We start from the raw sequence: 24,331 nt of genomic DNA, 5'->3' as shown, positions 1-24,331 counted from the left end.
TATAGAAGTTCCCAGAGCAGCTATCGTCTCTCTCATGTCACTTGAGTTCTGAACGAAAGAGAACTTCACAACATCATGAAAATTAGGACATTTTTCTCCTGCAAACAGGAATATAAAAGAAGAATCATGGATACAAGACTTCAGATCAACCAGAGACTAGCACTGTGGAGTGACAGTGTAACGGAACAAATATCTGCAACCAGAAAGACATCATCAGATCCAAGCCAGCAGAGCAAAAATGGATATCAGGCTGGTGGTGTTGAGCATTTTACTGGTTTCAGTAAGTGGGCGCTTGCACAGGAGACTCTGCCCGAAATCCCGCTATTTATCAGTGACGTCCTCTGACATAACAACACTAAAGGAGCTGCAACACGATCATGAAAAGAACATGTCTACCAATGCAATGAGATGCTACAGAAGAATGCTGAGACACAAACCATCTGTATGTGACCTTACCCAGAGGGATCCTCTCATCCTGACTTTGGAGCGGGTGTCACTAACAGTTGAGGTTCTAAAGAACATGTCTGTGTCTGCTCAAAATGATACTGTAAAACAGGCACTTATGGTTTACCTCAAACTGAAAGATGATCTAATGGTCTGTAGAGGATCTTCAGAATACAACGAACCCACGTCACCCGAGCTGAAGCTGTGGCTACATCACCTCCAGCATTTTAAGGAGGCAGCATCTCCAGATTGTGTCCAGGAGGCTGTAATACTTAGCCTTATCCCTCTGAGAGTAGAAGATGTCACATGTTGGGCTCTCAACCACTAACTTACACTTCTTTATCAAACAATCTCACCACTGTAAGCACAGATAAGTCTCTTATTCTTTACCTGAACATATTAGAGCCAAGAAGACCATCAGGATGAAGGATAACCAGCAAAGGATGGACTTTTTCAACATAGACATATTCGTCTATACCTTACTACTGAAAGACATACAGTACCACTTTTTTAAAAAAAAGTATCTACTCATCTTTCATCTACTAAAATCTATAGGAAATTCATCCATAAAGTACATTCCTGAAATTTGCAACTACAGGATTTATTCACTATCAACCAATCCTATAAGGGATTTCGTAACCACAAGCTTATGGACCTTATGGACCTAACTGCTTATCTCAGCAAACAAGATTCCTCAGCAACCCACAAATGACCGACCTACTCTCTACACAGCACAAATTCAGTGTAAAGGGTAGTAGTGGTGAAAGGGAATTTTTTCGTCATATGTGCTTATAATATTTTTTTTAACCTATAAGTATTTAATCTTATTTATTTCATATTATTTTATCTTGTCATGTCTGTTTATATCCATGTTTAAACCTATAAGTATTTATTGTTATTTATTTCTTATTTATATTGCATAAGTTATTAGGAATATATATTTCACAAGTTTCTACCTCCCTGGTGGATATAATATATCTGTAATTGATTTATTTAAAGAAAACAATATTTAATTTTAGTTATAAATGTTTATACTGTGTGTGTATATATATATATATATATATATATATATATATATATATATATATATATATATATACACACACACGTTGCAATAAATATGTACGTATGATACAGATAGTTTAATGGAATATAATTGTTGTGAAAGGGGATTTTCTTGACATATGTTTTCATATTTCATTTTGACCCATAAGTATTTAATATTATTTATTTAATATTATTGATAAGATATTAAAATATTTATTTCATGCATTTCTAGATACCCAGAGGAAGCAATGTATCTGTAATTCAACTGAAATTCATTATGTTAAACAAAAACATTTTTAATTTATTTCAGTGATAAATGTATATACACACATGTGCAATTAATAAATAGAAAGTTGAAAAGTATTACACAGATATTTGTGTTTAATCTTTTTTTCAGAAGTTTGTGTCTTTGTGTAACTTTCTATACACTATTTGTGCAAGTGTTGGCTCGGTAGAAAGAAAGAAAATAACTTCTAAATAGATGATGTATGACACAGTTCACTGTGAAACAGAACAAACCATTAAATTCCAGATAATTGCTAGAGGAATGCTTTGTATTTTGGAAATCAAAGTATGGATATATCCTCCTATCTTTTTATATATATATATATATATATATATATATATACCCACCAAGGTAGGCAAGAAGATGGTAATGGCAATATGAAAACCAGATTACCAGTGGTATCCTGAAATCACACATATTTGAAGAAAAAAAATCAATGATACAAAAACTGCTTCCCCGCCATTATACACAGGCAACATTGCAAATGAACAAAGGTGAGAAATTCAACATTGCCTGCTACCAGTTGTCAACCTCAAACTACTATACTATTAAAGCTGTGCCAGTGGGTGAACTTGCATAAGCTAGAAGAAATAGTTTGGATAATAAGTCCCTTGGTTCAGAAAACAAGGTCATTATAGAAAGATTAAAGCTGGATACACACTAGACAACTGTTGTTTTATTTCCTTTGGTTTTACCAAAACCATGTAGCGCAAGGGGCTGCCTGACTGCATACATATTGAAAGTGTTTAGGTTTGACTTCATATTATATGGTTTTGCTACATCTAAAAGGAAAAAATCTAAAGAAAATTGCATACTGTGTATTCAGCTTAAGACAAAGAAAATATTTACAGTGTACTCTGAATGTAGCTAATACAATTTACAGGAGGAAAAGCAGGGAGTTTTCTTTTTAGGTGAAAGTGACAACTAATGATTGTCTGGCAAAAATATATTTGAGACCATTTTTTCCACTGAGTATTAAACTACTCTTAAACTAATTATTAGCCCTCATTTGCCCATTTTACTTGGGGATAATAAGCTACATACCATTTTATAAGTAGGTTCTCACTTCTCTTCTAAGAGGACACTCACCTTGGGATCCCTTATTTCACCCAGTCTTTTTGATATCATAATTAATGTGACTTTAAGGGTTAGTTTTTTTAAATAACAGACATGTCATACTTACCTCCACTGTGCAGCTCGTTTTGCAAAGAGTGGCCCTGAACCTGCTATTCTCGGCTCTCGCTGCTCCTCCCTCCATTAGATAACCCCCTAGGAGAAGCACTCTCCCAGGGGATTACCTTGCGGGTGCGCTCCCAATTCTAGCATTTGCATCCATAGCTGGCGAATGCTGGACTCGGCACCGCCACCCACGTCATTGAATTTGATTGACAGCAACGGGAGCCAATGGCTGCGCTGCTATCAATCTATCCAATCAAGAGACGGGACCTCGTGGCCAACAGAATTACAGGGCTCAGGTAAGTAAAACGGGGGGCTAGGGGGCCGATCAATGGCAGGTGTTTTTTCACCTTAATGCATAGGATGCATTAAGGGGAAAAAACACAAAGATTTACAAAGCTTTACAGCCCCTTTAAGTCTGATACTTGGATTAAGGTGAAGGGGTCTTTCAAATATGGGCTCAATACATGTTGCTATTGTAAAGTTCATACAAAAATCAGAATGGTACAATCTGTATTGGCTAATGATTGGCTGTATCCATCAGTGCTTAAGCAGTAACACCAAGAACATGGTTTAAATTATTTCCTATTCAAAGTGCAGATTACAATATGTGGGATGCATTGGAAGGCTGCTGAAGCAAATAGGAGAACAACACGGTGTAGGACAGTGCCCTACCGTGTCTAGAATTTTTTTACATTTTTTTTATCTTTCCATTTTATTGAGCACACTGATTGTTCTGTACATTGGGGACATTTACGCCATTCTTTACTTTGGTGTGAAGTATTTAGGATCTTTAGGATTCAAACTGGAATGCCTCTAGGTATTAACTGTAGGTGGGACATTGACCTTTAAAACTAATGTACCTACTTTTCCTTTTCTTTAAACTTTTCTTCATATATAATGTTGCAACTATATGGTTTTTAGATTTTTGTTATTTCTAGAACCTATTGGTAATCCAGTTCATGTATTACCATTACCCTTTTCTTGCCTACCTTGGTGGATGGCTATATAAGATTAGTGGTCCAACCAAATCTTGCTACAACTAAGGTAAAGATCAACTGAAATGAGTTACCATATGTATAGTATTTATCGTGTACTGGCAATGAAAACATCAAAAGTTCTGGCATTTCACCTGTTGGGGAGCAGATCATATGCCCTGTACTGTATATAAACAAGATGCAATCAAATCATACATAGCTTTGCGTTTACACAGAGTAACTTTACAGATCCATGTATTGCATTTAGGTACATTTTTAAAGCAATGATATGCTGGGAGTAAATTACCAATATAAATGGAAAGACTAATGTTCAGTTAAGCAGTTGATCTTCTAGGTGAAATAAGTACAAACTATCAACTGCCAATATAAAAATATTTTTAATAATGTGGTAGCGTACAGTATATGCAGTAAATTATGACTAAAGTAAAGCTCAGTAGAGATAAATACAGGGGACACCAATACTGATCTTCTTCTGGATATACTAGTTGTCTGGCTGTTTCTGCCATCCATACATTCTGCAATACTAACCAGCAACAAATGTGTGGATGAAGAAAACCAAAGAGATAGCCAATTAAAGTCTCACAATCTTTTATTTCTTTATAAACCTCTATCCCCACATGCTATTATTATTTGTGACTTATTATTGTGATGTTTTTTTTTTTAATTATAAAAATTATAAAAAAAAGTTTCAATCTTGTTGGTTAAAAAATGGTTTAAACACAATCCCTAAACTGTTATTTTATATGTTATGTTAACACACCTTTCCTATATTTTCTTCCTTCTTTTTACGTTTTTAGACTTGTATGAAAGAACATTTATAAAGCAGTGTTATTTTTTTTTTTTCTGTTGGCAATAATATGTTGTAAAAGTTCCTTAAAAATACATGATAAACCTGGGTCCTCCGTACACAGGAGAGTCCTGTGTCAGGAAGGAGGAGTTTCCTGTGCGACAGGTAGAAGAATCTCAACAGCTATCTGATGTTACCTTCTTACCTGTATAGAAAGGAAACTGAAAGTTATATAGAAGTTCCCAGAGCAGCTATCGTCTCTCTCATGTCACTTGAGTTCTGAACGAAAGAGAACTTCACAACATCATGAAAATTAGGACATATTTCTCCTGCAAACAGGAATATAAAGGAAGAATCATGGATACAAGACTTCAGATCAATCAGAGACTAGCACTGTGGAGTGACAGTGTAACGGAACAAATATCTGCAACCAGAAAGACATCATCAGATCCAAGCCAGCAGAGCAAAAATGGATATCAGGCTGGTGGTGTTGAGCATTTTACTGGTTTCAGTAAGTGGGCGCTTGCACAGGAGACTCTGCCCGAAATCCCGCTATTTATCAGTGACGTCCTCTGACATAACAACACTAAAGGAGCTGCAACACGATCATGAAAAGAACATGTCTACCAATGCAATGAGATGCTACAGAAGAATGCTGAGACACAAACCATCTGTATGTGATCTTACCCAGAGGGATCCTCTCATCCTGACTTTGGAGCGGGTGTCACTAACAGTTGAGGTTCTAAAGAACATGTCTGTGTCTGCTCAAAATGATACTGTAAAACAGGCACTTATGGTTTACCTCAAACTGAAAGATGATCTAATGGTCTGTAGAGGATCTTCAGAATACAACGAACCCACGTCACCCGAGCTGAAGCTGTGGCTACATCACCTCCAGCATTTTAAGGAGGCAGCATCTCCAGATTGTGTCCAGGAGGCTGTAATACTTAGCCTTATCCCTCTGAGAGTAGAAGATGTCACATGTTGGGCTCTCAACCACTAACTTACACTTCTTTATCAAACAATCTCACCACTGTAAGCACAGATAAGTCTCTTATTCTTTACCTGAACATATTAGAGCCAAGAAGACCATCAGGATGAAGGATAACCAGCAAAGGATGGACTTTTTCAACATAGACATATTCGTCTATACCTTACTACTGAAAGACATACAGTACCACTTTTTTTAAAAAAAGGATCTACTCATCTTTCATCTACTAAAATCTATAGGAAATTCATCCATAAAGTACATTCCTGAAATTTGCAACTACAGGATTTATTCACTATCAACCAATCCTATAAGGGATTTCGTAACCACAAACTTATGGACCTTATGGACCTAACTGCTTATCCCAGCAAACAAGATTCCTCAGCAACCCACAAATGACTGACCTACTCTCTACACAGCACAAATTCAGTGTAAAGAGTAGTTGTAGTGAAAGGGAATTTTTTCGTCATATGTGCTTATAATATTTTTTTTAACCTATAAGTATTTAATCTTATTTATTTCATATTATTTTATCTTGTCATATCTGTTTATATCCATGTTTAAACCTATAAGTATTTATTGTTATTTATTTATTATTTATATTACATAAGTTATTAGGAATATATATTTCACAAGTTTCTACCTCCCTGGTGGATATAATATATCTGTAATTGATTTATTTAAAGAAAACAATATTTAATTTTAGTGATAAATGTATATACTGTGTGTGTATATATATATATATATATATATATATATATATATATATATATATATATATATATATATATATATATATATACACACACGTTTCAATAAATATGTACGTATGATACAGACAGTTTAATGGAATATAATTGTTGTGAAAGGGGATTTTCTTGACATATGTTTTCATATTTCATTTTGACCCATAAGTATTTAATATTATTTATTTAATATTATTGATAAGATATTAAAATATTTATTTCATGCATTTCTAGATACCCAGAGGAAGCAATGTATCTGTAATTCAACTGAAATTCATTATGTTAAACAAAAACATTTTTAATTTATTTCAGTGATAAATGTATATACACACATGTGCAATTAATAAATAGAAAGTTGAAAAGTATTACACAGATATTTGTGTTTAATCTTTTTTTCAGAAGTTTGTGTCTTTGTGTAACTTTCTATACACTATTTGTGCAAGTGTTGGCTCGGTAGAAAGAAAGAAAATAACTTCTAAATAGATGATGTATGACACAGTTCACTGTGAAACAGAACAAACCATTAAATTCCAGATAATTGCTAGAGGAATGCTTTGTATTTTGGAAATCAAAGTATGGATATATCCTCCTATCTTTATATATATATATATATATATATATATATATATACCCACCAAGGTAGGCAAGAAGATGGTAATGGCAATATGAAAACCAGATTACCAGTGGTATCCTGAAATCACACATATTTGAAGAAAAAAAATCAATGATACAAAAACTGCTTCCCCGCCATTATACACAGGCAACATTGCAAATGAACAAAGGTGAGAAATTCAACATTGCCTGCTACCAGTTGTCAACCTCAAACTACTATACTATTAAAGCTGTGCCAGTGGGTGAACTTGCATAAGCTAGAAGAAATAGTTTGGATAATAAGTCCCTTGGTTCAGAAAACAAGGTCATTATAGAAAGATTAAAGCTGGATACACACTAGACAACTGTTGTTTTATTTCCTTTGGTTTTACCAAAACCATGTAGCGCAAGGGCCTGCCTGACTGCATACATATTGAAAGTGTTTAGGTTTGACTTCATATTATATGGTTTTGCTACATCTAAAAGGAAAAAATCTAAAGAAAATTGCATACTGTGTATTCAGCTTAAGACAGAGAAAATATTTACAGTGTACTCTGAATGTAGCTAATACAATTTACAGGAGGAAAAGCAGGGAGTTTTCTTTTTAGGTGAAAGTGACAACTAATGATTGTCTGGCAAAAATATATTTGAGACCATTTTTTCCACTGAGTATTAAACTACTATTAAACTAATTATTAGCCATCATTTGCCCATTTTACTTGGGGATAATAAGCTACATACCATTTTATAAGTAGGTTCTCACTTCTCTTCTAAGAGGACACTCACCTTGGGATCCCTTATTTCACCCAGTCTTTTTGATATCATAATTAATGTGACTTTAAGGGTTAGTTTTTTTAAATAACAGACATGTCATACTTACCACCACTGTGCAGCTCGTTTTGCAAAGAGTGGCCCTGAACCTGCTATTCTCGGCTCTCGCAGCTCCTCCCTCCATTAGATAACCCCCTAGGAGAAGCACTCTCCCAGGGGATTACCTTGCGGGTGCGCTCCCAATTCTAGCATTTGCATCCATAGCTGGCGAATGCTGGACTCGGCACCGCCACCCACGTCATTGAATTTGATTGACAGCAACGGGAGCCAATGGCTGCGCTGCTATCAATCTATCCAATCAAGAGACGGGACCTCGTGGCCAACAGAATTACAGGGCTCAGGTAAGTAAAACGGGGGGCTAGGGGGCCGATCAATGGCAGGTGTTTTTTCACCTTAATGCATAGGATGCATTAAGGGGAAAAAACACAAAGATTTACAAAGCTTTACAGCCCCTTTAAGTCTGATACTTGGATTAAGGTGAAGGGGTCTTTCAAATATGGGCTCAATACATGTTGCTATTGTAAAGTTCATACAAAAATCTGAATGGTACAATCTGTATTGGCTAAATATTGGCTGTATCCATCAGTGCTTAAGCAGTAACACCAAGAACATGGTTTAAATTATTTCCTATTCAAAGTGCAGATTACAATATGTGGGATGCATTGGAAGGCTGCTGAAGCAAATAGGAGAACAACACGGTGTAGGACAGTGCCCTACCGTGTCTAGAATTTTTTTACATTTTTTTTATCTTTCCATTTTATTGAGCATACTGATTGTTCTGTACATTGGGGACATTTACGCCATTCTTTACTTTGGTGTGAAGTATTTAGGATCTTTAGGATTCAAACTGGAATGCCTCTAGGTATTAACTGTAGGTGGGACATTGACCTTTAAAACTAATGTACCTACTTTTCCTTTTCTTTAAACTTTTCTTCATATATAATGTTGCAACTACCGGTATATGGTTTTTAGATTTTTGTTATTTCTAGAACCTATTGGTAATCCAGTTCATGTATTACCATTACCCTTTTCTTGCCTACCTTGGTGGATGGCTATATAAGATTAGTGGTCCAACCAAATCTTGCTACAACTAAGGTAAAGATCAACTGAAATGAGTTACCATATGTATAGTATTTATCGTGTACTGGCAATGAAAACATCAAAAGTTCTGGCATTTCACCTGTTGGGGAGCAGATCATATGCCCTGTACTGTATATAAACAAGATGCAATCAAATCATACATAGCTTTGCGTTTACACAGAGTAACTTTACAGATCCATGTATTGCATTTAGGTACATTTTTAAAGCAATGATATGCTGGGAGTAAATTACCAATATAAATGGAAAGACTAATGTTCAGTTAATCAGTTGATCTTCTAGGTGAAATAAGTACAAACTATCAACTGCCAATATAAAAATATTTTTAATAATGTGGTAGCGTACAGTTTATGCAGATAATTATGACTAAAGTAAAGCTCAGTAGAGATAAATACACGGGACACCAATACTGATCTTCTTCTGGATATACTAGTTGTCTGGCTGTTTCTGCCATCCATACATTCTGCAATACTAACCAGCAACAAATGTGTGGATGAAGAAAACCAAAGAGATAGCCAATTAAAGTCTCACAATCTTTTATTTCTTTATAAACCTCTATCCCCACATGCTATTATTATTTGTGACTTATTATTGTGATGTTTTTTTTTTTAATTATAAAAATTTTAAAAAAAAGTTTCAATCTTGTTGGTTAAAAAATGGTTTAAACACAATCCCTAAACTGTTATTTTATATGTTATGTTAACACACCTTTTCTATATTTTCTTCCTTCTTTTTACGTTTTTAGACTTGTATGAAAGAACATTTATAAAGCAGTGTTATTTATTTTTTTTCTGTTGGCAATAATATGTTGTAAAAGTTCCTTAAAAATACATGATAAACCTGGGTCCTCCGTACACAGGAGAGTCCTGTGTCAGGAAGGAGGAGTTTCCTGTGCGACAGGTAGAAGAATCTCAACAGCTATCTGATGTTACCTTCTTACCTGTATAGAAAGGAAACTGAAAGTTATATAGAAGTTCCCAGAGCAGCTATCGTCTCTCTCATGTCACTTGAGTTCTGAACGAAAGAGAACTTCACAACATCATGAAAATTAGGACATTTTTCTCCTGCAAACAGGAATATAAAAGAAGAATCATGGATACAAGACTTCAGATCAACCAGAGACTAGCACTGTGGAGTGACAGTGTAACGGAACAAATATCTGCAACCAGAAAGACATCATCAGATCCAAGCCAGCAGAGCAAAAATGGATATCAGGCTGGTGGTGTTGAGCATTTTACTGGTTTCAGTAAGTGGGCGCTTGCACAGGAGACTCTGCCCGAAATCCCGCTATTTATCAGTGACGTCCTCTGACATAACAACACTAAAGGAGCTGCAACACGATCATGAAAAGAACATGTCTACCAATGCAATGAGATGCTACAGAAGAATGCTGAGACACAAACCATCTGTATGTGATCTTACCCAGAGGGATCCTCTCATCCTGACTTTGGAGCGGGTGTTACTAACAGTTGAGGTTCTAAAGAACATGTCTGTGTCTGCTCAAAATGATACTGTAAAACAGGCACTTATGGTTTACCTCAAACTGAAAGATGATCTAATGGTCTGTAGAGGATCTTCAGAATACAACGAACCCACGTCACCCGAGCTGAAGCTGTGGCTACATCACCTCCAGCATTTTAAGGAGGCAGCATCTCCAGATTGTGTCCAGGAGGCTGTAATACTTAGCCTTATCCCTCTGAGAGTAGAAGATGTCACATGTTGGGCTCTCAACCACTAACTTACACTTCTATATCAAACAATCTCACCACTGTAAGCACAGATAAGTCTCTTATTCTTTACCTGAACATATTAGAGCCAAGAAGACTATCAGGATGAAGGATAACCAGCAAAGGATGGACTTTTTCAACATAGACATATTCGTCTATACCTTACTACTGAAAGACATAAAGTACTACTTTTTTTTTAAAAAAGTATCTACTCATCTTTCATCTACTAAAATCTATAGGAAATTCATCCATAAAGTACATTCCTGAAATTTGCAACTACAGGATTTATTCACTATCAACCAATCCTATAAGGGATTTCGTAACCACAAACTTATGGACCTTATGGACCTAACTGCTTATCTCAGCAAACAAGATTCCTCAGCAACCCACAAATGACCGACCTACTCTCTACACAGCACAAATTCAGTGTAAAGAGTAGTAGTAGTGAAAGGGAATTTTTTCGTCATATGTGCTTATAATATTTTTTTTAACCTATAAGTATTTAATCTTATTTATTTCATATTATTTTATCTTGTCATATCTGTTTATATCCATGTTTAAACCTATAAGCATTTATTGTTATTTATTTATTATTTATATTACATAAGTTATTAGGAATATATATTTCACAAGTTTCTACCTCCCTGGTGGATATAATATATCTGTAATTGATTTATTTAACCACTTCCCGACCAGCGCACGACGATGTACGTCGACAGAATGGCACGGGCAGGCATATTGGCGTACATGTACGTCCAATATTCGTTGCCGCCGTGCCATCGGGAGCGCGCCGCCGGCGGCGCGCTCCCGCGCTGGTCGGGACCCCCGTGAGTCCGGTCACGGGACCCGCGGACTCGATCGCCGCGGGCATCCCCGCGATCGTCTCACGGAGCGGCCGAATGGAGGAAATGCTGTATAAACAACATTTTTCCATTCTGCCTAGCAACTAGTGACGCTGATCTCTGCTCCATGTGATTGGAGCAGAGATCAGTGTACACTAAATGAAAGCCCAACCCCCCCACAGTTAGTAACACACCCCTAGGAACACTTAACCCCTACACTGCCACCCACTGGTTAACCCTTTCACTGCCAGTGTCATTTACACAGGAATCACTGCATTTATATAGCAGTGATTACTGTATTAATGACAATGGTCCCAAAAATGTGTCAAAAATGTCCGATGGGTCCCCCACAATGTCGCAGTCACAATAAAAATCGCAGATCGCTGCCATTACTAGTAAAAAAAAAAATAATAAAAAATTATTAATAAAAATGCTATAAAACTATCCCTATTTTGTAAACGCTATAACTTTTGCGCAAACCAATCAATAATCGCTTATTGCGATTTTTTTACCAAAAATATGTAGAAGAATACGTATCGGCCTAAACTGAGGGAAAAAAATGTTTTTTTATATATTTTTGGGGGATATTTATTATTACAAAAAGTAAAAAATAATGCGTTTTTTTCAAAATTATCGCTCTATTTTTGTTTATAGCGCAATAAATAAAAACTGCAGGGGTGATCAAATACCACCAAAAGAAAGCTCTATTTGTGGGAAAAAAAGGACGTTAATTTTGTTTGGGAGCCACGTCGCACGACCGCGCAATTGTCAGTTAAAGCGACGCAGTGCCGAATCGCAAAAAGTGGTCTGGTCTTTGACCAGCAATTTGGTCCGGTCTGAAAGTGGTTAAAGAAAACAATATTTAATTTTAGTGATAAATGTATATACTGTGTGTATGTATGTATATATATATATATATATATATATATATGCACACACACACACACGTTGCAATAAATATGTACGTATGATACAGACAGTTTAATGGAATATAATTGTTGTGAAAGGGGATTTTCTTGACATATGTTTTCATATTTCATTTTGACCCATAAGTATTTAATATTATTTATTTAATATTATTGATAAGATATTAAAATATTTATTTCATGCATTTCTAGATACCCAGAGGAAGCAATGTATCTGTAATTCAACTGAAATTCATTATGTTAAACAAAAACATTTTTAATTTATTTCAGTGATGAATGTATATACACACATGTACAATTAATAAATAGAAAGTTGAAAAGTATTACACAGATATTTGTGTTTTATCTTTTTTTCAGAAGTTTGTGTCTTTGTGTAACTTTCTATACACTATTTGTGCAATTGTTGTCTCGGTAGAAAGAAAGAAAATAATTTCTAAATAGATGATGTATGACACAGTTCACTGTGAAACAGAACAAACCATTAAATTCCAGATAATTGCTAGAGGAATGCTTTGTATTTTGGAAATCAAAGTATGGATATATCCTCCTATCTTTATATATATATATATACCCACCAAGGTAGGCAAGAAGATGATAATGGCAATATTAAAACCAGATTACCAGTGGTATCCTGAAATCACACATATTTGAAGAAAAAAAATCAATGATACAAAAACTGCTTCCCCGCCATTATACACAGGCAACATAGCAAATGAACAAAGGTGAGAAATTCAACATTGCCTCCTACCAGTTGTCAACCTCAAACTACTATACTATTAAAGCTGTGCCAGTGGGTGAACTTACATTAGCTAGAAGAACTAGTTTGGATAATAAGTCCCTTGGTTCAGAAAACAAGGTCATTATAGAAAGATTAAAGCTGGATACACACTAGACAACTGTTGTTTGATTTCCTTTGGTTTTACCAAAACCATGTAGCGCAAGGGCCTGCCTGACTGCATACATATTGAAAGTGTTTAGGTTTGACTTCATATTATATGGTTTTGCTACATCTAAAAGGAAAAAATCTAAAGAAAATTGCATACTGTGTATTCAGCTTAAGACAGAGAAAATATTTACAGTGTACTCTGAATGTAGCTAATACAATTTACAGGAGGAAAAGCAGGGAGTTTTCTTTTTAGGTGAAAGTGACAACTAATGATTGTCTGGCAAAAATATATTTGAGACCATTTTTTCCACTGAGTATTAAACTACTATTAAACGAATTATTAGCCATCATTTTCCCATTTTATTTGGGGATAATAAGCTACATACCATTTTATAAGTAGGTTCTCACTTCTCTTCTAAGAGGACACTCACCTTGGGATCCCTTATTTCACCCAGTCTTTTTGATATCATAATTAATGTGACTTTAAGGGTTAGTTTTTTTTAAATAACAGACATGTCATACTTACCTCCACTGTGCAGCTCGTTTTGCACAGAGTGGCCCTGAACCTGCTATTCTCGGCTCTCGCGGCTCCTCCCTCCATTAGATAACTCCCTAGGAGAAGCACTCTCCCAGGGGATTACCTTGCGGGTGCGCTCCCAATTCTAGCATTTGCATCCATAGCTGGCGAATGCTGGACTCGACACCGCCACCCACGTCATTGGATTTGATTGACAGCAACGGGAGCCAATGGCTGCGCTGCTATCAATCTATCCAATTAAGAGACGGGACCTCGTGGAGAGAGGGAGAGCATGTCACGGCCAACAGAATTACAGGGCTCAGGTAAGTAAAACGGGGGGCTAGGAGGCCGATCAATGGCAGGTGTTTTTTCACCTTAATGCATAGGATGCATTAAGGTGAAAAAACACAATTATTTACAGCCCCTTTAAGTCTGATACTTGGATTAAGGTGAAGGGGTCTTTCAAATATGGGCTCAATACATGTTGCTATTGTAAAGTTCATACAAAAATCAGAATGGTACAATCTGTATTGGCTAATGATTGGCTGTATCCATCAGTGCTTAAGCAGTAACACCAAGAACATGGTTTAAATTATTTCCTATTCAAAGTGCAGATTACAATATGTGGGATGCATTGGAAGGCTGCTGAAGCAAAAAGGTGAACAACACAGTGTATGACAGTGCCCTACCGTGTCTAGAATTTTTTTTATCTTTCCATTTTATTGAGCATACTGATTGTTCTGTACATTGGGGACATTTACGCCATCGTTTACTTTGGTGTGAAGTATTTAGGATCTTTAGGATTCAGACTGGAATGCCTCTAGGTATTAACTGTAGGTGGGACATTGACCTTTAAAACTAATGTACCTACGGTACTTTTCCTTTTCTTTAAACTTTTCTTCATATATAATGTTGCATCTATATGGTTTTTAGATTTTTGTTATTTCTAGAACCTATTGGTAATCCAGTTCATGTATTACCATTACCCTTTTCTTGCCTACCTTGGTGGATGGCTATATAAGATTAGTGGTCCAACCAAATCTTGCTACAACTAAGGTAAAGATCAACTGAAATGAGTTACCATATGTATAGTATTTATCGTGTACTGGCAATGAAAACATCAAAATTTCTGGCATTTCACCTGTTGGGGAGCAGATCATATGCCCTGTACTGTATATAAACAAGATGCAATCAAATCATACATAGCTTTGCGTTTACACAGAGTAACTTTACAGATCCATGTATTGCATTTAGGTACATTTTTAAAGCAATGATATGCTGGGAGTAAATTACCAATATAAATGGAAAGACTAATGTTCAGTTAATCAGTTGATCTTCTAGGTGAAATAAGTACAAACTATCAACTGCCAATATAAAAATATTTTTAATAATGTGGTAGCGTACAGTTTATGCAGATAATTATGACTAAAGTAAAGCTCAGTAGAGATAAATACACGGGACACCAATACTGATCTTCTTCTGGATATACTAGTTGTCTGGCTGTTTCTGCCATCCATACATTCTGCAATACTAACCAGCAACAAATGTGTGGATGAAGAAAACCAAAGAGATAGCCAATTAAAGTCTCACAATCTTTTATTTCTTTATAAACCTCTATCCCCACATGCTATTATTATTTGTGACTTATTATTGTGATGTTTTTTTTTTTAATTATAAAAATTATAAAAAAAAGTTTCAATCTTGTTGGTTAAAAAATGGTTTAAACACAATCCCTAAACTGTTATTTTATATGTTATGTTAACACACCTTTTCTATATTTTCTTCCTTCTTTTTACGTTTTTAGACTTGTATGAAAGAACATTTATAAAGCAGTGTTATTTATTTTTTTTCTGTTGGCAATAATATGTTGTAAAAGTTCCTTAAAAATACATGATAAACCTGGGTCCTCCGTACACAGGAGAGTCCTGTGTCAGGAAGGAGGAGTTTCCTGTGCGACAGGTAGAAGAATCTCAACAGCTATCTGATGTTACCTTCTTACCTGTATAGAAAGGAAACTGAAAGTTATATAGAAGTTCCCAGAGCAGCTATCGTCTCTCTCATGTCACTTGAGTTCTGAACGAAAGAGAACTTCACAACATCATGAAAATTAGGACATTTTTCTCCTGCAAACAGGAATATAAAAGAAGAATCATGGATACAAGACTTCAGATCAACCAGAGACTAGCACTGTGGAGTGACAGTGTAACGGAACAAATATCTGCAACCAGAAAGACATCATCAGATCCAAGCCAGCAGAGCAAAAATGGATATCAGGCTGGTGGTGTTGAGCATTTTACTGGTTTCAGTAAGTGGGCGCTTGCACAGGAGACTCTGCCCGAAATCCCGCTATTTATCAGTGACGTCCTCTGACATAACAACACTAAAGGAGCTGCAACACGATCATGAAAAGAACATGTCTACCAATGCAATGAGATGCTACAGAAGAATGCTGAGACACAAACCATCTGTATGTGACCTTACCCAGAGGGATCCTCTCATCCTGACTTTGGAGCGGGTGTCACTAACAGTTGAGGTTCTAAAGAACATGTCTGTGTCTGCTCAAAATGATACTGTAAAACAGGCACTTATGGTTTACCTCAAACTGAAAGATGATCTAATGGTCTGTAGAGGATCTTCAGAATACAACGAACCCACGTCACCCGAGCTGAAGCTGTGGCTACATCACCTCCAGCATTTTAAGGAGGCAGCATCTCCAGATTGTGTCCAGGAGGCTGTAATACTTAGCCTTATCCCTCTGAGAGTAGAAGATGTCACATGTTGGGCTCTCAACCACTAACTTACACTTCTTTATCAAACAATCTCACCACTGTAAGCACAGATAAGTCTCTTATTCTTTACCTGAACATATTAGAGCCAAGAAGACCATCAGGATGAAGGATAACCAGCAAAGGATGGACTTTTTCAACATAGACATATTCGTCTATACCTTACTACTGAAAGACATACAGTACCACTTTTTTAAAAAAAAGTATCTACTCATCTTTCATCTACTAAAATCTATAGGAAATTCATCCATAAAGTACATTCCTGAAATTTGCAACTACAGGATTTATTCACTATCAACCAATCCTATAAGGGATTTCGTAACCACAAGCTTATGGACCTTATGGACCTAACTGCTTATCTCAGCAAACAAGATTCCTCAGCAACCCACAAATGACCGACCTACTCTCTACACAGCACAAATTCAGTGTAAAGGGTAGTAGTGGTGAAAGGGAATTTTTTCGTCATATGTGCTTATAATATTTTTTTTAACCTATAAGTATTTAATCTTATTTATTTCATATTATTTTATCTTGTCATGTCTGTTTATATCCATGTTTAAACCTATAAGTATTTATTGTTATTTATTTCTTATTTATATTGCATAAGTTATTAGGAATATATATTTCACAAGTTTCTACCTCCCTGGTGGATATAATATATCTGTAATTGATTTATTTAAAGAAAACAATATTTAATTTTAGTTATAAATGTTTATACTGTGTGTGTATATATATATATATATATATATATATATATATATATATATATATATATATATATATATATATATATACACACAAACGTTGCAATAAATATGTACGTATGATACAGATAGTTTAATGGAATATAATTGTTGTGAAAGGGGATTTTCTTGACATATGTTTTCATATTTCATTTTGACCCATAAGTATTTAATATTATTTATTTAATATTATTGATAAGATATTAAAATATTTATTTCATGCATTTCTAGATACCCAGAGGAAGCAATGTATCTGTAATTCAACTGAAATTCATTATGTTAAACAAAAACATTTTTAATTTATTTCAGTGATAAATGTATATACACACATGTGCAATTAATAAATAGAAAGTTGAAAAGTATTACACAGATATTTGTGTTTAATCTTTTTTTCAGAAGTTTGTGTCTTTGTGTAACTTTCTATACACTATTTGTGCAAGTGTTGGCTCGGTAGAAAGAAAGAAAATAACTTCTAAATAGATGATGTATGACACAGTTCACTGTGAAACAGAACAAACCATTAAATTCCAGATAATTGCTAGAGGAATGCTTTGTATTTTGGAAATCAAAGTATGGATATATCCTCCTATCTTTATATATATATATATATATATACCCACCAAGGTAGGCAAGAAGATGGTAATGGCAATATGAAAACCAGATTACCAGTGGTATCCTGAAATCACACATATTTGAAGAAAAAAAATCAATGATACAAAAACTGCTTCCCCGCCATTATACACAGGCAACATTGCAAATGAACAAAGGTGAGAAATTCAACATTGCCTGCTACCAGTTGTCAACCTCAAACTACTATACTATTAAAGCTGTGCCAGTGGGTGAACTTGCATAAGCTAGAAGAAATAGTTTGGATAATAAGTCCCTTGGTTCAGAAAACAAGGTCATTATAGAAAGATTAAAGCTGGATACACACTAGACAACTGTTGTTTTATTTCCTTTGGTTTTACCAAAACCATGTAGCGCAAGGGGCTGCCTGACTGCATACATATTGAAAGTGTTTAGGTTTGACTTCATATTATATGGTTTTGCTACATCTAAAAGGAAAAAATCTAAAGAAAATTGCATACTGTGTATTCAGCTTAAGACAGAGAAAATATTTACAGTGTACTCTGAATGTAGCTAATACAATTTACAGGAGGAAAAGCAGGGAGTTTTCTTTTTAGGTGAAAGTGACAACTAATGATTGTCTGGCAAAAATATATTTGAGACCATTTTTTCCACTGAGTATTAAACTACTATTAAACTAATTATTAGCCATCATTTGCCCATTTTACTTGGGGATAATAAGCTACATACCATTTTATAAGTAGGTTCTCACTTCTCTTCTAAGAGGACACTCACCTTGGGATCCCTTATTTCACCCAGTCTTTTTGATATCATAATTAATGTGACTTTAAGGGTTAGTTTTTTTAAATAACAGACATGTCATACTTACCTCCACTGTGCAGCTCGTTTTGCAAAGAGTGGCCCTGTACCTGCTATTCTCGGCTCTCGCAGCTCCTCCCTCCATTAGATAACCCCCTAGGAGAAGCACTCTCCCAGGGGATTACCTTGCGGGTGCGCTCCCAATTCTAGCATTTGCATCCATAGCTGGCGAATGCTGGACTCGGCACCGCCACCCACGTCATTGAATTTGATTGACAGCAACGGGAGCCAATGGCTGCGCTGCTATCAATCTATCCAATCAAGAGACGGGACCTCGTGGCCAACAGAATTACAGGGCTCAGGTAAGTAAAACGGGGGGCTAGGGGGCCGATCAATGGCAGGTGTTTTTTCACCTTAATGCATAGGATGCATTAAGGGGAAAAAACACAAAGATTTACAAAGCTTTACAGCCCCTTTAAGTCTGATACTTGGATTAAGGTGAAGGGGTCTTTCAAATATGGGCTCAATACATGTTGCTATTGTAAAGTTCATACAAAAATCAGAATGGTACAATCTGTATTGGCTAATGATTGGCTGTATCCATCAGTGCTTAAGCAGTAACACCAAGAACATGGTTTCAATTATTTCCTATTCAAAGTGCAGATTACAATATGTGGGATGCATTGGAAGGCTGCTGAAGCAAATAGGAGAACAACACGGTGTAGGACAGTGCCCTACCGTGTCTAGAATTTTTTTACATTTTTTTTATCTTTCCATTTTATTGAGCACACTGATTGTTCTGTACATTGGGGACATTTACGCCATTCTTTACTTTGGTGTGAAGTATTTAGGATCTTTAGGATTCAAACTGGAATGCCTCTAGGTATTAACTGTAGGTGGGACATTGACCTTTAAAACTAATGTACCTACTTTTCCTTTTCTTTAAACTTTTCTTCATATATAATGTTGCAACTATATGGTTTTTAGATTTTTGTTATTTCTAGAACCTATTGGTAATCCAGTTCATGTATTACCATTACCCTTTTCTTGCCTACCTTGGTGGATGGCTATATAAGATTAGTGGTCCAACCAAATCTTGCTACAACTAAGGTAAAGATCAACTGAAATGAGTTACCATATGTATAGTATTTATCGTGTACTGGCAATGAAAACATCAAAATTTCTGGCATTTCACCTGTTGGGGAGCAGATCATATGCCCTGTACTGTATATAAACAAGATGCAATCAAATCATACATAGCTTTGCGTTTACACAGAGTAACTTTACAGATCCATGTATTGCATTTAGGTACATTTTTAAAGCAATGATATGCTGGGAGTAAATTACCAATATAAATGGAAAGACTAATGTTCAGTTAATCAGTTGATCTTCTAGGTGAAATAAGTACAAACTATCAACTGCCAATATAAAAATATTTTTAATAATGTGGTAGCGTACAGTTTATGCAGATAATTATGACTAAAGTAAAGCTCAGTAGAGATAAATACACGGGACACCAATACTGATCTTCTTCTGGATATACTAGTTGTCTGGCTGTTTCTGCCATCCATACATTCTGCAATACTAACCAGCAACAAATGTGTGGATGAAGAAAACCAAAGAGATAGCCAATTAAAGTCTCACAATCTTTTATTTCTTTATAAACCTCTATCCCCACATGCTATTATTATTTGTGACTTATTATTGTGATGTTTTTTTTTTTAATTATAAAAATTATAAAAAAAAGTTTCAATCTTGTTGGTTAAAAAATGGTTTAAACACAATCCCTAAACTGTTATTTTATATGTTATGTTAACACACCTTTTCTATATTTTCTTCCTTCTTTTTACGTTTTTAGACTTGTATGAAAGAACATTTATAAAGCAGTGTTATTTATTTTTTTTCTGTTGGCAATAATATGTTGTAAAAGTTCCTTAAAAATACATGATAAACCTGGGTCCTCCGTACACAGGAGAGTCCTGTGTCAGGAAGGAGGAGTTTCCTGTGCGACAGGTAGAAGAATCTCAACAGCTATCTGATGTTACCTTCTTACCTGTATAGAAAGGAAACTGAAAGTTATATAGAAGTTCCCAGAGCAGCTATCGTCTCTCTCATGTCACTTGAGTTCTGAACGAAAGAGAACTTCACAACATCATGAAAATTAGGACATTTTTCTCCTGCAAACAGGAATATAAAAGAAGAATCATGGATACAAGACTTCAGATCAACCAGAGACTAGCACTGTGGAGTGACAGTGTAACGGAACAAATATCTGCAACCAGAAAGACATCATCAGATCCAAGCCAGCAGAGCAAAAATGGATATCAGGCTGGTGGTGTTGAGCATTTTACTGGTTTCAGTAAGTGGGCGCTTGCACAGGAGACTCTGCCCGAAATCCCGCTATTTATCAGTGACGTCCTCTGACATAACAACACTAAAGGAGCTGCAACACGATCATGAAAAGAACATGTCTACCAATGCAATGAGATGCTACAGAAGAATGCTGAGACACAAACCATCTGTATGTGACCTTACCCAGAGGGATCCTCTCATCCTGGCTTTGGAGCGGGTGTCACTAACAGTTGAGGTTCTAAAGAACATGTCTGTGTCTGCTCAAAATGATACTGTAAAACAGGCACTTATGGTTTACCTCAAACTGAAAGATGATCTAATGGTCTGTAGAGGATCTTCAGAATACAACGAACCCACGTCACCCGAGCTGAAGCTGTGGCTACATCACCTCCAGCATTTTAAGGAGGCAGCATCTCCAGATTGTGTCCAGGAGGCTGTAATACTTAGCCTTATCCCTCTGAGAGTAGAAGATGTCACATGTTGGGCTCTCAACCACTAACTTACACTTCTTTATCAAACAATCTCACCACTGTAAGCACAGATAAGTCTCTTATTCTTTACCTGAACATATTAGAGCCAAGAAGACCATCAGGATGAAGGATAACCAGCAAAGGATGGACTTTTTCAACATAGACATATTCGTCTATACCTTACTACTGAAAGACATACAGTACCACTTTTTTAAAAAAAAGTATCTACTCATCTTTCATCTACTAAAATCTATAGGAAATTCATCCATAAAGTACATTCCTGAAATTTGCAACTACAGGATTTATTCACTATCAACCAATCCTATAAGGGATTTCGTAACCACAAGCTTATGGACCTTATGGACCTAACTGCTTATCTCAGCAAACAAGATTCCTCAGCAACCCACAAATGACCGACCTACTCTCTACACAGCACAAATTCAGTGTAAAGGGTAGTAGTGGTGAAAGGGAATTTTTTCGTCATATGTGCTTATAATATTTTTTTTAACCTATAAGTATTTAATCTTATTTATTTCATATTATTTTATCTTGTCATGTCTGTTTATATCCATGTTTAAACCTATAAGTATTTATTGTTATTTATTTCTTATTTATATTGCATAAGTTATTAGGAATATATATTTCACAAGTTTCTACCTCCCTGGTGGATATAATATATCTGTAATTGATTTATTTAAAGAAAACAATATTTAATTTTAGTTATAAATGTTTATACTGTGTGTGTATATATATATATATATATATATATATATATATATATATATATATATATATACACACACACGTTGCAATAAATATGTACGTATGATACAGATAGTTTAATGGAATATAATTGTTGTGAAAGGGGATTTTCTTGACATATGTTTTCATATTTCATTTTGACCCATAAGTATTTAATATTATTTATTTAATATTATTGATAAGATATTAAAATATTTATTTCATGCATTTCTAGATACCCAGAGGAAGCAATGTATCTGTAATTCAACTGAAATTCATTATGTTAAACAAAAACATTTTTAATTTATTTCAGTGATAAATGTATATACACACATGTGCAATTAATAAATAGAAAGTTGAAAAGTATTACACAGATATTTGTGTTTAATCTTTTTTTCAGAAGTTTGTGTCTTTGTGTAACTTTCTATACACTATTTGTGCAAGTGTTGGCTCGGTAGAAAGAAAGAAAATAACTTCTAAATAGATGATGTATGACACAGTTCACTGTGAAACAGAACAAACCATTAAATTCCAGATAATTGCTAGAGGAATGCTTTGTATTTTGGAAATCAAAGTATGGATATATCCTCCTATCTTTATATATATATATATATATATATATATACCCACCAAGGTAGGCAAGAAGATGGTAATGGCAATATGAAAACCAGATTACCAGTGGTATCCTGAAATCACACATATTTGAAGAAAAAAAATCAATGATACAAAAACTGCTTCCCCGCCATTATACACAGGCAACATTGCAAATGAACAAAGGTGAGAAATTCAACATTGCCTGCTACCAGTTGTCAACCTCAAACTACTATACTATTAAAGCTGTGCCAGTGGGTGAACTTGCATAAGCTAGAAGAAATAGTTTGGATAATAAGTCCCTTGGTTCAGAAAACAAGGTCATTATAGAAAGATTAAAGCTGGATACACACTAGACAACTGTTGTTTTATTTCCTTTGGTTTTACCAAAACCATGTAGCGCAAGGGGCTGCCTGACTGCATACATATTGAAAGTGTTTAGGTTTGACTTCATATTATATGGTTTTGCTACATCTAAAAGGAAAAAATCTAAAGAAAATTGCATACTGTGTATTCAGCTTAAGACAGAGAAAATATTTACAGTGTACTCTGAATGTAGCTAATACAATTTACAGGAGGAAAAGCAGGGAGTTTTCTTTTTAGGTGAAAGTGACAACTAATGATTGTCTGGCAAAAATATATTTGAGACCATTTTTTCCACTGAGTATTAAACTACTATTAAACTAATTATTAGCCATCATTTGCCCATTTTACTTGGGGATAATAAGCTACATACCATTTTATAAGTAGGTTCTCACTTCTCTTCTAAGAGGACACTCACCTTGGGATCCCTTATTTCACCCAGTCTTTTTGATATCATAATTAATGTGACTTTAAGGGTTAGTTTTTTTAAATAACAGACATGTCATACTTACCTCCACTGTGCAGCTCGTTTTGCAAAGAGTGGCCCTGTACCTGCTATTCTCGGCTCTCGCAGCTCCTCCCTCCATTAGATAACCCCCTAGGAGAAGCACTCTCCCAGGGGATTACCTTGCGGGTGCGCTCCCAATTCTAGCATTTGCATCCATAGCTGGCGAATGCTGGACTCGGCACCGCCACCCACGTCATTGAATTTGATTGACAGCAACGGGAGCCAATGGCTGCGCTGCTATCAATCTATCCAATCAAGAGACGGGACCTCGTGGCCAACAGAATTACAGGGCTCAGGTAAGTAAAACGGGGGGCTAGGGGGCCGATCAATGGCAGGTGTTTTTTCACCTTAATGCATAGGATGCATTAAGGGGAAAAAACACAAAGATTTACAAAGCTTTACAGCCCCTTTAAGTCTGATACTTGGATTAAGGTGAAGGGGTCTTTCAAATATGGGCTCAATACATGTTGCTATTGTAAAGTTCATACAAAAATCAGAATG

At 35.5% G+C, this 24,331-nt stretch overlaps 5 protein-coding genes across 5 annotated transcripts; all 5 read left to right on the top strand.

The window, feature by feature from the left end:
- The first annotated feature begins 238 nt into the window (after nt 1-238).
- LOC143976152 (interferon lambda-2-like) lies at nt 239-772 on the top strand. Its single transcript, XM_077478595.1, has one exon. The coding sequence runs from the start codon at nt 239-241 to the stop codon at nt 770-772; it is 534 nt and encodes a 177-aa protein (XP_077334721.1).
- A 4,435-nt stretch (nt 773-5,207) lies between these two features.
- LOC143976151 (interferon lambda-2-like) lies at nt 5,208-5,741 on the top strand. Its single transcript, XM_077478594.1, has one exon. It carries the CDS (start codon nt 5,208-5,210, stop codon nt 5,739-5,741), a length of 534 nt encoding a protein of 177 aa, XP_077334720.1.
- Nucleotides 5,742-10,196: 4,455 nt separating this feature from the next.
- LOC143976150 (interferon lambda-2-like) lies at nt 10,197-10,747 on the top strand. The gene has a single exon (XM_077478593.1). The coding sequence runs from the start codon at nt 10,197-10,199 to the stop codon at nt 10,728-10,730; it is 534 nt and encodes a 177-aa protein (XP_077334719.1). The 3' UTR covers nt 10,731-10,747.
- A 5,406-nt stretch (nt 10,748-16,153) lies between these two features.
- On the top strand, nt 16,154-16,687 carry LOC143976149 (interferon lambda-2-like). The gene has a single exon (XM_077478592.1). It carries the CDS (start codon nt 16,154-16,156, stop codon nt 16,685-16,687), a length of 534 nt encoding a protein of 177 aa, XP_077334718.1.
- A 4,435-nt stretch (nt 16,688-21,122) lies between these two features.
- LOC143976148 (interferon lambda-2-like) lies at nt 21,123-21,656 on the top strand. The gene has a single exon (XM_077478591.1). The coding sequence runs from the start codon at nt 21,123-21,125 to the stop codon at nt 21,654-21,656; it is 534 nt and encodes a 177-aa protein (XP_077334717.1).
- Nucleotides 21,657-24,331: the final 2,675 nt, after the last annotated feature.

Source organism: Lithobates pipiens, unplaced genomic scaffold (assembly GCF_037356315.1).
Source record: "Lithobates pipiens isolate NorthernLeopardFrog02 unplaced genomic scaffold, aLitPip1_a1.2 Scaffold_13, whole genome shotgun sequence".
Taxonomy (NCBI): domain Eukaryota; kingdom Metazoa; phylum Chordata; class Amphibia; order Anura; family Ranidae; genus Lithobates; species Lithobates pipiens.
Note: the sequence above shows the minus strand (reverse complement) of the source record. Positions and strands in the feature narration are given on the sequence as shown.